The 14,177-nt window shown below is 49.3% G+C and overlaps 1 protein-coding gene across 1 annotated transcript in view; it reads left to right on the top strand.

Annotated features, from left to right (window-relative positions):
• SLIT3 (slit guidance ligand 3) overlaps positions 1–14,177 on the top strand; it is a 636,449-nt gene that overhangs the window by 599,527 nt on the left and 22,745 nt on the right. Inside the window, exons 27-29 of the mRNA XM_054486980.2 lie at positions 2,255–2,352; positions 6,501–6,640; positions 10,225–10,318. Coding sequence (XP_054342955.1) covers positions 2,255–2,352; positions 6,501–6,640; positions 10,225–10,318 — 332 coding nt within the window. The remainder of the gene's footprint in view (positions 1–2,254; positions 2,353–6,500; positions 6,641–10,224; positions 10,319–14,177) is intronic.

Raw genomic sequence — 14,177 nt, 5'->3', positions numbered from 1 at the left:
AGGGTTTGACCTGGAGTCACTAGTACTTGCCAGTTCCCCAGAGCAGGGGCTAACCCAGGCAGGGGCTAGAGAGGTCTTGCCTTGACCTTCTCAAGGTTCTTTGTCCTGCCCTTCACAGTCTATGTGTTGGCCACCACCACTCCCATATATGCACCTCTGGAACTACTTGGCACCAACCAAAGACCTGAAAAAGTATTTTAGTCACTCACATTCAGCCCTGCCTCAGACCCCAAGCATCATCATCATCATCATCATCATCATCATCATCATCAACATTGCTATTATTTATGGAGCTGCCATTACATGCTAGGTGTCTTACATATATAACCATTAACTAATTCCCCATAGGGTAGGTCGTATTATTTCCATTTCATAAGTGGTAAAAACAAGGCTCAGAGAGAACCAGTCATTTCCTTAAGGAACACAGCAGCCAACTTAGAATGTGTACTCCCATCTGCGTGCCCTTAGAACGCGTGTTTTGAGAGGGGCCAGCTAAGTGGTCCTGCATAGAGGCTCCCAGTACTAACTTTGGGCTGGATGCCTGGGTTCAGCTGCTTGTTCCCTGTTTCACTTACTGCTGTGCGATCTTGACCATATTACCTCACTTTCTAAGTCTGTCTTTCCTGTCTGTAAAAATAGTGTAATAACAATCACACCAATCTCATAGGGTTGTTGTGAACATGATATGCGATCATGAATATAAAACACTTAGCATGAGGCCTGGAATGGAAAATGTGCTCAGCAATGTGGGTGAGAATTAGTATTACAGTCTCCATTCCACACCAACTTTCAGAAAGGGGCCCTGTGCTGTTATGGTTTAGGATAAAACCAGATACCAGCCTAAACTGCACTCTCCCTGTCCTCCTCCACGAAACCTCTGACTGGCCCCTTAGCTGGGACAGGGCATGAAGTGAACCAGACAGACATGGCCCATGCCTTCCAGCTGCTGGAGATGGACCTGAGGCTCTGGTGTTTGAGAGGGTCCACAGCAGAGGCTGTCCTGGGCCCAAGGCCTTCGGCCCAGTTGGCTGCAACGTCGCAGCCAGGAGGCCCCAGTTCCATTCCATCACATCACCGGCAACAGCAGAAGAGGGAAGAGGATTTTCTCAGGCAGATGATGAGCAGGTGGTGTGGCAGTGGGCGGGCTCCCATGATCACCTCCACCAGGTCTGTGCCAAGCCACTGAGCCCAGGGCCCAGAAAGGATGCAGCAGTCGCCTCCCCAGGCCCCACGCTACCAGGTCCTATAAGGGACTGCATGCCAAGACTTGGGTGAGACTGGTCTGTCAGTCCCAAAGGAGAAGCAGGAGCCAGAAGGCCAAGAAGAGTTGGGCTGCTCCCTGGGACAGTGGGTCTCATGGAGCTCAGTCTCCACCTTGGGGCTGCCTTCCTCAGGGCCGCTGCCCTTGCTGCTCCTGCTGCCTGGCACGCTCCTCTCCCCACCTTCCACACAGTTGGCTCCTCAGCTCACATGTCCCCTTCAGAGGGGCCTGCTCCAAAGAATTCCACATCACCCTGAGCTCTCTATCGCAAAGGTTCCCCACCTGGCCTAACCTTAGGCTTACCTTCAGAACTTTAGAATACCAAAGCCTGGACCCCACTCCAGATCAATCAAGGATGGTTCTCTGGGGGTCGTCACTTTGTAGGAGACAAGGTCTGTTGGCCACACTTCGGCCTTAGTCTTCCCTACTCAAGTTGTGGGTTATATTTAAGGTGCAGTGAGGCTCATGGTAATGTTATCTTCTAGCATTTACAGAATGCCTACTATGCGCTAGGTGGATTATGCACATGTAATCTTTTCCTTACATGAAAGCTCAAGCTTAATTCTCATAGCAACCCTATGAGGTGGACTTGGAGAGGTCAAGAGGCTTTTGTGAGGTCACGATCAGCCAACCCAGATGGGATGGAGCTGGAATGTGAAACCAGCTGTATGTGAATTCAGCTTTGCCTGAATCCATAGCCTGGGCTCTTGCCCTGCAGTTTGGGATGGAGAAGGGTGCAAATTCTGCGAAGTAGTGAGGCTAGAACCTGAACTCCTGGCTTCTCATCACTCTTCCCCTTCTTACTGTGCAGTGACTAGGGGTTAGGGCTCCCATGGGTGGGCTCCAAGTCACATAACAGGCCTTTCCTAGGGGCTCCTTGTTGTCATCTCCCCAGCCTCATCCCAGAGAATGCTGGAACCCCTGGAGTCCCCTGGGCCATGGCAGCCCCGGAAGGCCCCCTAACCAGGTGCTTCTCCCTCTTTTGCTCCTCAGGGCAAGGACTGCACTGTGCCCATCAACACCTGCATCCGGAACCCCTGTCATCATGGAGGCACCTGCCACCTGAGTGACAGCCACAAGGATGGGTTCAGGTAACAGCTCACCCCTGGCCTCCCTCACTGTATTAGTTTGCTCTCACACTGCTAATAAAGACATACCCAAGACTGGGTAATTTATAAAGGAAAGAAGTTTAATGGACTCACAGTTCAGCATGGCTGGAAAGCCTCACAATCATGGCAGAAAGCAAAGGAAAAGCAAACATCTTAAATGGCAAGAGGCAAAAGAGAGCTTGTGCAGGGGAACTCCCATTTATAAAACCATCAGCTCTGGTGAGATTTATTCACTACCATGAGAACAGTATGGGAGAAACTGCCCCTGTGATTCAATTATCTCCACCTGGCCCCACCCTTGACACTTGGGGATTATTATAATTCAAGGTGAGATTTGGGTGGGGACGCAGCCAAACCATATCACTCACCTTGGAGGGCTCCCTGGGCAGGCTAAAGAAGCAGAGGTACGACCAGCGAGGGGATGCCCAGTGCCCGTGCTGTGCTGGCCCTGTATGAGAATGATCTCAAGGCTCTTTGCACCCTGTAAGGGAAGTACAATTTATCCCCACTGTGCAGATAAGGAAGTTCAAGCATCAGCGGGACAAATCCTCTGCCTAGAGTTACATTAAGCATTGGCACAGGGATTTGAAACCAGGTCCAAACCTCGTGCTTCCTCCAAGGGAGGTGTCTGCTGCTGGCTAAAGTCAGAGAAGGATTGGGTGAAGGCTTAAAGACTGCCAGTCGGGCACTTCCACCATGCTTTTCTGAGTTATAAAATAAGTGGCATTGATTATATGCTCACTATGCCAGGTACCAACTAGTCAAGTATTTTCTCATTTAAATCCCTACAAACCCTATCCAGTAGGTAGGTATTATCCTCATTGAACAGATGGGGAAGCTGAGGCACAGAAATGGACTTGCTCTGGGTCATATCTCCTGATGCTCATTCCTGGATCTTCCAAGCCCACCTCCAGCCCTCTTTCCTTCCTGACATTAACATTTCAAGAAGAAAAGGGAATAGAAGTCACTTAGGTTTTTCTCCTCCCTGTCCTAGGAATGGGATTGGCTTCCACCCAAACCTCAGGACCCCCTTCCTGCTTCCCACCTTCCCCAGCAGCTTTCAGATGCCCAGTTTCGCTGGCCTGTGGCCCTGACCAAAGCAGACTGTTGGGAACAGGCTCCTTTGGCATCCCTGGTGAGCCAGTTGGGAGGCGGCAGCCCCTTGGTAATAAAGGCAGGGGCACCCCATGCCAAGCCATGTGTGGGTGTCTTAGAGCTCAAGTTGCAACCAATTAAATATCAAAAGCACTCTGGCCAGTGCTGCCGTGTGGTGTGGGGAAGAAATCAAATTCCAGGCTCGCGGTTCTCTTCCCCAGGGAACCCGCCCACCCACGTGTCCACCTGCCAAGCCAGCTCCATCAAACTCTGCCTCCTGAAAAGTGAAATTCAAGGCAGAGTTCCTTTTCCTGCCTGGAGTCAGCCAAACCACCCCCTCCTGCTGGCTCACATAGAGCAGGGGTGAGAAGAAACTGCAGGGAAATATGGAGGTGGCCACGGGGCCCCAGCCAGGAAACACCCCTCCAGGGCACACAGCCTGGGCTGCCCCACCCAGGCAAGGGATGGGGGGGTCAGATGAGGGAAGAGCTCCCCACTGCAGGCAACTGTGTTTCTCCCATCTCAGCTGGAGGTTCGGTTGAGCAGAAATATCTCATTTCCATCTTAAGTTGTTGAAGAGTTTCAGATGAACTGAAAATATTTTTAGAACTTAATGTAAAAGGAAAAGGGCCCAGATCTACAGGATCAGGGAAATGGGGTGGAAGGTTAAGGCAATGAGGCAGTTACTAGGGATGGGAGAACTCGCATGCAGTCCTCAAGGAGTAGAGAAACTCTTCTGCATCGGGCCAGCACCTGGTGGGTGAAGGGGAGTGGTGCTTGTCAGGAAGCTCCCGTTTGCTCCCCTCTTCCATTCTAGAGTAATTCCTTAGGGCTGCCATAATAACCACAGACTGGGTGGCTGTAATCACCAGAAATTTACTCTCTCACAGTTCTGAAGGATAGCAGTTCCAAATCAAGGTGTCAGCAGGGCCATGCTCCCTCTGAGCCTCTAGGGGAAGGTCCTTGCTTGTCCCTCCCTGGCTTCTGGTGTTCCTGGCAATCTTTGGCATTCCTTGGCTTGTGGCTGCAGCACCCCTCTCTCTGCCTGCATAGTCACCAGTGCTCTCTCTCTCTCTGCCTTCCCATGGCCATCTTCTTTTAGAGACATCTGTTACATTGGATTAGGGGTCCACACTCTTTTAGTAGGACCTCAACTTAACTAATTACATCTGCAAAGATCCTATTTCCAAATAAAATCACGTTCTGATGTAGTCGGGGTTAGGACTTCAACATATCTTTTTTGGGGGAACACAATTCAACCCATAACACGTCTTAGTCATCAGCATCACCAGCCTCCTCATACACATGCTTCTCTAATCTTGCTGCATTGCCTGCTCACAAAAACAGCAAAGGTTGGCAGAGCAGGCCACACAGAAGACCAATACAGGAGATGAGATCTGCTCTCATCCCCACAAACAACTCATGGCTCCTGGAGTCTCCTCGACAGCTCTCCAAGGTTTCCAATGAAGACAGGGAGACATCAGCCTCCTTCCACCCTGTCACTCCTTTAGCAACCTCTCTTTCCTTGACCAGCCACCATATCTCACTGCCAGGTAGCCCTAAGGCTCTGGGGGAGCCAAAGTAACTGGTCTTTAGAAAAACAAATGGGCAACACCATGGTTTAGGACTTTCAGAAACCTACCCTCTGTCTGGCTCTGAAGAAGTAGTCTTTTTCATGAGTGCCCAGAGTCCCTAACAGGAAAAAGGAATGAGTCATTTTGCTGTACCTCAAGAGCTGAGACCTGAGAGGCCCCTGGCCTTTTGTAGAAAATGTGATATGGTTTTCAGTTGTAGAAAGGAGACCAATTAAGTAGGATTCTAGGACCACTGAAATTCACTGCCTGTTAGCTGAGTGTAGTTTACTTTTTTAGCTAAATCCCAAGTCAGAGCAATCTCTGAAACCTGAAATTCCAGATCTGAAGCTGAAGCGCACACTCATGGATGGAGTGAGAATCCCTGACAAACGGGTTAGGCCAAAGAAAGATCGAGATTCATTGCAGCATTTATTTAATCAGATAGATGCTCACTCCACCCCCAACTCCCATCCCTTCCGCACGGCCTTTTTATCTGTTCTAACTGATCTAGCATGCCCAGTCCTGGGGATATGACCAAGATCAGGCAGAGATGCAGGCAGTTGAGGTTTTTATCCAAGAGATTTAACACTCTAGAGACAAGTGAAGGAAATGCATCTTGCCGCCCCACAGTGTTTGAAGCCAAGTTGACCCGAAGGCCTCACTCTTGGCAGGAGAGGGATCCTCCCACTCTAGCCTTCATGCCCCAGAAGCTGGAGGGGCTCAGAAGTAGCAAGAATACATGATGGGGAGAAATTGCATCCCTGAAGAACAGTTAAGGAAGTAGGGTGGTTTTGTGTAGAACTAAAGCTTGTTCTGAGCATTTTCTATGTGCTATGTACCCTTTTAAACATTTTGCTTGTATAATCTCATTCAATCTTCACAACCACCCAGGTCAAGGTCAAGCAGCTAGAATGTATCAACAGGAATTCATTCCCAGGAAACTGGGTGCAGAGTCTGGGACCTTGACCACTATATTCTGCCCACCCCCTCACACTGAGATAGAAGGGCTGCCTTCGAGTAAAAAAAATCATTTAAATGAGGATGTTTACTATGCTGTCTCTCTTTATCTGCAAAAGAGATTGTGCCTCAGAAGAGCCGAAGGGAGGGCGGTTTGGAGGACAGCTGGAGGAATTTAAGCCATATCCAGGAAACCACTTCCAGCTGGGGGAATAATGACACCGGCCTTGTTGGTGGACATTAGCCCCAGAGCGAGGCAGCCAGCATGGGCCAGGGGAGATAGAACATTGCCTGGAGATGGGGTTGGATGAAATGACCTTTTAGGCTCCTAAGGGTCTTCCTGCTTAGGACCCCAAGGTCTCATGTGTCCAAAGTGCTTTCTCAGATCTCCATCTGGAGGAAAAACTAATTGTATTTCCCACCCCTGTCTTCCTCTCTGCCACCCCAACTCACCTCTCTCCCTGACCCCTGACTCCCCTGCTCCCCACCCCTCACATCCCAAAGCTGCTCCTGCCCACTGGGCTTTGAGGGGCAGCGGTGTGAGATCAACCCAGATGACTGTGAGGACAACGACTGTGAAAACAATGCCACCTGCGTGGACGGGATCAACAACTACGTGTGTGTCTGCCCGCCTAACTACACAGGTAAGGATCTCATGACTGTGTGTATGGCGGGGTGGAGGGGTGTCGCTAGAATACCATTTTCTTAACTTCTTCCAGGGTCTCTCCTCTCTCCCTAAGGACAGAGACTAGGACCCCAAGACCATGTTATGCCAAGAGGGGCTCCCCAAAGGCCTGTTTGCTTCTCCATCTCCTCCACCACCAGCCACCAGCAAATCACTACTCCTTCCCACTTGAAACAGAGTCCCAGGCTCTTTAGCTGCTGTTCATCTCATTGCTGGCCATTACCTCCTTTAGGGCTCCTGTAGACCTAGTGGTGTTTGAGGCTGGCAGAGAGGCACTTGCATTGTGTTTATGCTTCCTTCAGGTCTAGTCAACTGTCTCTTGAAATCCACATTTTCCAGACACTCAGCTAGGAGCTAGGGATACAAAAATGACCAAGACAGAGTTCCTTCTCATAAGAAGTTTATAGTCAGGTGGACAGAGGCGTGGATTCATTAGAAAGAGAACATAACATCTATAAGCCCTGGGGGTTTGGGATCACACAGAAGGAACCTAACCCAGCCGGAGAATCCAGGAAGGCTCCCACAAGAGATCATTCCTCAGGAAGATCATTCCACCCACTCACCCCCCAAACACAATACCTTTATTTTCCTACATTAATAGCCCCTAAAAAGGACAGTTAAATATATCATTAGATTGTGAAGCAAAATGCTACCAATTTTGGTGCAAACACAGGCCGCTTTGTTATGAGATCAGCCAAAAGTAGCATATCCCAGACTGGAATTCCATGAATTTGAGGAAAAATCCCCATGAGACAAGAAGTTTGGGAAGCACTGCATATAATAATAACCTTCTTCTTGGTGTACCATGATACAAATTAGCATATTAGAGGTTCCGAAAATTCCTGCTTTAAAGAAAGCTGTTAAAGTTTGTTTAACCCAGAAGTTCCCAAACTTATTTGATCTCAGAGCTTCCCCCTTTCCCCATCCTTGAACACTATTCCCAGCCCAGAGATCCTGTGTTGCAAGAAGCGCTTTTAGGAAATACCAGCCTAAGGCAAGAAGAAAATGAGGAGGGGGAAGCTCAGGGACTCCCGTGTCCTGGACTACTGGAACCAGGCTTTTATGGCAGGAGTGAAGTGGGTGGTGGGAAGCTGTGGAAGATGAATAGAAGCATCCCTGAAGATGGCAGAGAAGGAAGCAAGTGGCTCCCATTGTCCCTCATAGCCCATATCTTTATCAAGCCTCCAGCCCATAGACAGTATCCCCAAGTACACTCTTGAAACTGCAGGAACGTACCACCACCAACTGAGAAAACCACTTGCTCTAATAATCCTGGGCTTCCTAGGACCCCAGACAAGCTTCTGTGCTGGGAGAAAGTGCATGGAAATCTGCTGTGGGGGCGGATGCGGTGGCTCATGCCTGTAATCCTAGCACTTTGGGAGGCCAAGGAAAGCAGATCACCTGAGATCAGGAGTTCGAGACCAGCCTGGCCAACATGGCAAAACCCCAGCTCTACTAAAAATACAAAAATTAGCCGGGCATGGTGGTGGGGACCTGTAATCGTAGCTACTCAGGAAGCTGAGGCAGGAGAATCACTTGAACCCAGGAGGTAGAGGTTGCAGTGAGCTGAGATCCTGCGACTGCACTCCTGCCTGGGAGACAGAACAAAAAGAAAGAAAGAAAGAAAGAGAGAGAAAGAGAGAGAGAGACTGCCTGACTGCTGAGGGGTTACCTCCCCTTCCATCTTTCATCTTCTGAGAGCGGAATTGTAGCCAAGAGTTGCATTAGCAACAGGCAACACTTACTGTGCACCTACTGTATACAGACTACTAAATTAGCCACTTAGAGAGACCAAGAAATCTAAGGTATGCCCTCAGCCCACAAGGGCTTCTGGTCCATGAAAAGAATCACTGTATAGAGTTGAGTCATTGGTCAAGAAGAATCAGCTTGGTGCCAGAAAAGAGATGACAGAAATCCCAGTAGTGAAAATGGAGAGGGCAGTGGGGCTCTAACAAAGGCTTTGTGGCAGGGGAGGGGCTTGAACTGAATTTAGAGTAGGCAGATGGGCAGCAGGAAGGTACTGAGGAGGCATTGATGAAGTGGTTTCCTGCCGCAGTTGATGCCTACCTGGTGTCTGCCGTTGACCAGGGTGCACTGCTGATTTGGTCCTTGCACTTTGGTCCTGAGAGTGAGTGCTTGTATAATCTCATTTAATCTCCACAACTGCCAACGTCAAGGTCAAGCAGCTAGGAAGTGTCAACCAGAATTCATTCCTGGGAAACTCAGGTACAGAATGAGGCTTTGTGGTTTGCTCTGTCCCAGAAAATGTGCAAGTCCCACACAGACACTTGTCTGCTTCTCTGGGTCTCTCCAGATGACAAGAAAGAGGAGGCTTATCAGGAACATAGTGCCTTCTGTGGTCTTGAGAGGCTGAAGGCAAAATTTGGAGAGGGAGGGGTTCAGTGCTCCCTCCCAGGACATGGTTGGGGTCAGCCTGTCCCCACCACAGCAAAGAACAGACTTAGGGACTATCTGTTATTCATTACCCTGCAGCCAGCCCTCTGGACCTACCTGCCTATACCCTGGGAGCAGGAGCTAAGGCAGCTTTCCCCACCCTGCTCCCACCCCACTCCTGGAGAGAACGTTCATGGTTAGACCTTTCCCTCTCTTAGATCACTCTCCATTTGGCTTGACCAAGTGGAATTTGAGGAAACCCAAAACTCGTATCTTAAAAGCTGGTGTTGCTTGGGAGCTGCTGTGCTGCCTTACCACCCTCCCCCACATTCCTAAAACACATTTTCAGGTGGTGTAAGCTTTTCAGGGCTTATCTGCAAGGGCCATCCCTGGGTATTTATGGCCTGTTAGGTATTTTGTAGTACTGCAGACTTCAAAGGCAATGTGTCTAGAGACCAGAACTTCAAATTCCTTTCATACTTCCTTCCCTGAAAAATCCAAGGGGCTTACTTATCTATAACAGGTGAACTGGGCTGCTAAGCCTTGTCTATGTCTCTGAAGCCTCCTCTGACCTCCTGGGGGAGGTTATGGATCCCCCTTGTGCTTCCACAGAGTTTGCCCTTCTGGTCACACCTACAAGTCTGTGTTGTAATTGCCTGCTTATTTGTAGATCTTCCCAAATAGGCTGTGGGTAGGACAGGACCTGGTCACTGTTGTGTCCCCAGTGCCTGGCACAGTGCCTGCCACACAGGAGGTACTCAGTAAATAAGTGTGGAATGAAAAAACAAATGAATAAGCATGGCCCAAAGTCAGGGCCAGGCATCCTGTGCTCTCAGCTGCACCTGCCTCTGCCCCTGCCCCTGCCCCTGAAAGATCAAGTAAAACAGCCAAATGGCGATGCTAGGACAGTGTCCAGGAGGACACCTGGAATCTTTCCGCAGTCACTGCCAAAGAAACCAAGGCAGAGGTGCAGGAGGATACACAATGAGTGAGAACGCAGGACTCCTGACGTCCATGCCCACCTGACCAGGGGCTGGATGAGTCTGATCTTCTGGCCAGGATATCCCCCCCGCCTCCAATACTCTGATCTTCTGGCCAGGGTATCCCTACCCTGCCTGAGGCCTGAGCTATCTCCCCCATCTGTGCCAGGTGAGCTATGCGACGAGGTGATCGACCACTGTGTGCCTGAGCTGAACCTCTGTCAGCATGAGGCCAAGTGCATCCCCCTGGACAAAGGATTCAGGTAAGACCTGGCTTCGTGCCCCCAGCACAGAGTCCATGAAAACTCTGCCTCTAACAGTCTAGGTTTTAGGCAGTCTCTGGTCTCTCTGCATGCTCACACTCTCTCTCTCTCTCTCTCTCTCATATGCTTCTCTGTATCTCTGATTCAGCCATGATCTAATTATCTCAGTCTGTTTCCCTATGCGTGCCTCTGTCTCTCTGTGGGTGTCTCTAAGTCTCTGTAGATAGACAGGTAGGTAGGGAGAGAGAGAGAGACAGAGACAGAGAGAGAGAAAGATCCACTCTTTCTCTTCCCTGCCCCTTCTTCCTTGCCTCTCCTCTCCTACCAACTTCCCAGTGCTCTCAGCATATCCCTCCTTTCCAGAGCTAAAGACGTAGAGCAATTCCACTGGGGAAGCAGAGTCTAAAGGGTATTTGGTCACCTTCTCCATGTGCAGCCTTTGCAGCATGCTGCCCCTCCAGTCTACAGCAAGTTTTCCAGCTTATGCACCTGTTGCAGGGGAAGGGGGCAGGAGCACTGTGGTCCAGCAGCATGGCCATTGGCGGAGCTGTCTCCATGGTGAGCAGCAGAGCCAATAGGAGCCAGGGGAGCACGTGAGTGGCCCTAAGAGTGGATGGAGAAGCTGCCTCAGGTCAGAAAGCCATCCAGCTCTTGAGGCTGAGGATCCAATGGCACTCCTGGGAAATCCCTCCCAGGCCCTGTACTCATCTCTTCCTTTCACCTTCCTTCATGAAAACTTCTGCCACTGCCTCTTCTAGAGAAGATTGTGAGACCCTTGAGACTGAGGGTTTTCTGACATCGAGAGGGAGATCCCAGAACTCTGTGGACAAAAACATTCTTCCCGACCCCAGTGCTGCCTTCTACACACAGCTGCCTCCTTCTACTCCCAGCAATCTCCATCCAACACCGGAGGGAAGCCACTAGCACCAAGGAGTCAGGGTTTTGGGAAAAGGCGGTCCGGGGCAACTGAAGAGACCCCAGGATGTACCCTTAGCAGACCCCATAAATGACCTTACAGAGCCTCCCCTAGGGATGAGGGCCCTGGGCCCAGAGCTCCATGCCTGTGCTGATGAGTCTTTATGGAGACTGCCCACCAGTGGCATCTTCAGCCTCTGCGGGGCAGAAGCTCATGCTCTAGGTCTCGATGGGTCCAGAAGCTTTCATCACCCAGAGTCTGTCCTGTTCTCAGTCACAGGGCAGAGAGTTCTCAGACTCTGGGGGTGTTTGTGACTATGATTCTAAACAGCAAAACTTAGGACTTCAGGGAACCCCAAGATCTCAGAAAGCCCAATCACAGAATCTTAGAAATTTAGAATTATAGAATCTCTGAAACTTGAACTTGTAAGCTCTTAGAATCTTAGAATCCAAGAAGCAGGAGTTCTAGTTGTTGCTCCAGCCAGCCCACCCATCAGTCCACAGATCTTGATTGTATGGAGTGTAGTGGGGATTGGAAGATGGTTTTGATTTGTCTCCTCAAGGCCCTTGCCATGGACCTAGGGGAAGATGATTTGACACTGAGCAAATATTTAGAAAAGAATGAAGTTCTAGGCCCCACGATTCTGGCTCTGTTGCTGGGGTTCTGAGGAAGGAAAAGGCTGCTGGAGAAGAGAAGCAGCCCCACCCCTTTAGGAGTAGAATGTGGGTGACCCTTGAGGGTGGGTGGAATTTGGATGGGTTGAGAGAAGGAAGGACGGCCCCACTGAGGGAAGAAGCAGCGAGTAAGTAAGGGTGACAGGCAGACATGAGCATGTCTTTTCTCGTGTCTTCCTTTTCTATTTTCACATCACAAGCCTAGATCTCATCACCAGGGGAAATGCCAAGAGGCTCTGGTTTTGCTCAATGAGACCAAATGAAGCTTCTGCCCTTCCATGTGTCTACCCCATTCCTATCTACCTCATCTGCCCCATGCCCCCTCAGATATGCCAGGTGGGACTTTTAGGCAGTCGAGTTACCTGAGTACAAGGGTGAGAGATACCTCACAGGACCTCCCCACCTACTTCCACCCCCCGGATTTGACGTTAGTTTACTGCTGATCTTTACAAAGTATGGGATACTGTGAGGGGACAGGGAAGAATAAAGGGGCAAGGGGTGGGAAGACACGTGTAAATGCAAACATGAACTCAAAGCAGAGCAGGCTGGGCATGCCCGGGAAGGGGCAGGGAATGGGGATCTGCCCATGGAGAGGAGATAAATTGCCTCTTGGCTGAGTGGACAGCAAGCTCAGAGGACACAGGCTTACACCAGCACTGGTCAGAAGTGGTCTAGGGGCCACCCTGGCCAACATGGTGAAACCCCGTCTCTACTGAAAATACAAAAATTAGCCAGGTGTGGTGGCACACTCCTGCAGTCCCAGCTACTCAGGAGGCTGAGGCAGGAGAATCGCTTGAACCCAGGAGGCGGAGATTGCAGTGAGCTGAGATTGCACCACTGCATTCCAGCCTGGGTGACAGAGCGAGACTCTGTCTCAAAAAAAAAAAAAAAAAAAAAAAAAAGACGTGGTCAAGGGTGCAGGTGTGGGGCTGGAGTGCTGCAGAGCTAACACTGCCAGGTTTTTATGATCCCCAGAACTTATTCCTAGAAACCTCTATTGTAACCAAAGTCCCTTGAGTTCTAAGACAATATAGGAAAGAACAAAATCAGTCTAGCTTTCATAATCTCGAGATACTGTATTTATATGTGATGTCATTATCTTGAGAAGGTCTACAGCCCAGCTCAATAATGTTAGTTTTTCATTAAAATGTGTTTAAATCAAAAATTATTCTTCCAGTGCAACATTTTATCATTTTATCTCCCTCATCTCCCATCACCAAACAGCTCATATCCTATGGCAGCCTATAGGGATATTAGCCAAAGAGATAAACAGTCAGGGTGACATTTGCCCAGGTGTGAAGATGTTTATCCTTGGAGTTCTCCTTGTACGTTCCCTCCCTCAATGAGGTCTCAATGAAGGGCAGATACTACCTGTCCATAATACTGAAAATACCAATGGCCAAAAGAAAGATCACAATGACTAGCATGTACTGCTAACTTATTCTTTGTCAGGCAAGGTATATTATCCAACATCCAACAATCTTAGAATGTAGAAACTCATTCATATTTTATGAGGCTCACTGAGGTGGCATAAGCCACCTCCACGCACACATATAAAGGGGTGGGGCTGTGAATCAGTCTGGGCCTGACTGATTTCTCAGCTAAATCCAGAGACTCCAGATGTCCTGGAACCAAGGACAGCATGTGGTTACTCCCCCTTGTGCAGAATCAGTAGACCCAACACATATTAAACTGCATACAACTTAACTAGAAGAAAGATAAAGGCAAGCATTTGAGAACAATAGAGAATGCAGGTTATAGCACTAGCTGCCTCTCTTTAGTTGATGGAGAAGTATCATATAGGTCCTTGCTACCAGAGGGTCTTGAACCAGCAGCATCAGCATCACATAGGCGTTTGTTAGGAATGCTAGTTCCCAGGCCCCACCCAGACTCCCTGAATCAGAAAACACATTTTAACAAGATCCCTGGGTGTTCTGTATGCTCATTAAAGTTTGAGACTTGCTGGTATTGAGAGGGCTGTAGCATTTTAAAAGAAGAAGAAGGTCAACACATTTGCCTCCCGACCTCCACTGCTTAGTCTGAGAGTGAGAATAGCTTCCCTAATTCCTAATAAAGATCTCACCAGTAGCCTTGAAGTCCAGGCTTAAAATATTGGATTTTATCCTGTAAGTATTGGCCAGCTATTATTGCCTTGGAGAAAGTCAAATAGCTTAAGTTGCTCTGCAACTACTTTTTAGAATTCAAGAGACACACAGATGCCTACCTGGGCCAAGTTTAACACAGTAGCAGAAGTATACATGGTGCTGTA

Source organism: Pongo pygmaeus, chromosome 4 (genome assembly GCF_028885625.2).
Source record: "Pongo pygmaeus isolate AG05252 chromosome 4, NHGRI_mPonPyg2-v2.0_pri, whole genome shotgun sequence".
Lineage (NCBI taxonomy): Eukaryota > Metazoa > Chordata > Mammalia > Primates > Hominidae > Pongo > Pongo pygmaeus.
Note: the sequence above shows the minus strand (reverse complement) of the source record. Positions and strands in the feature narration are given on the sequence as shown.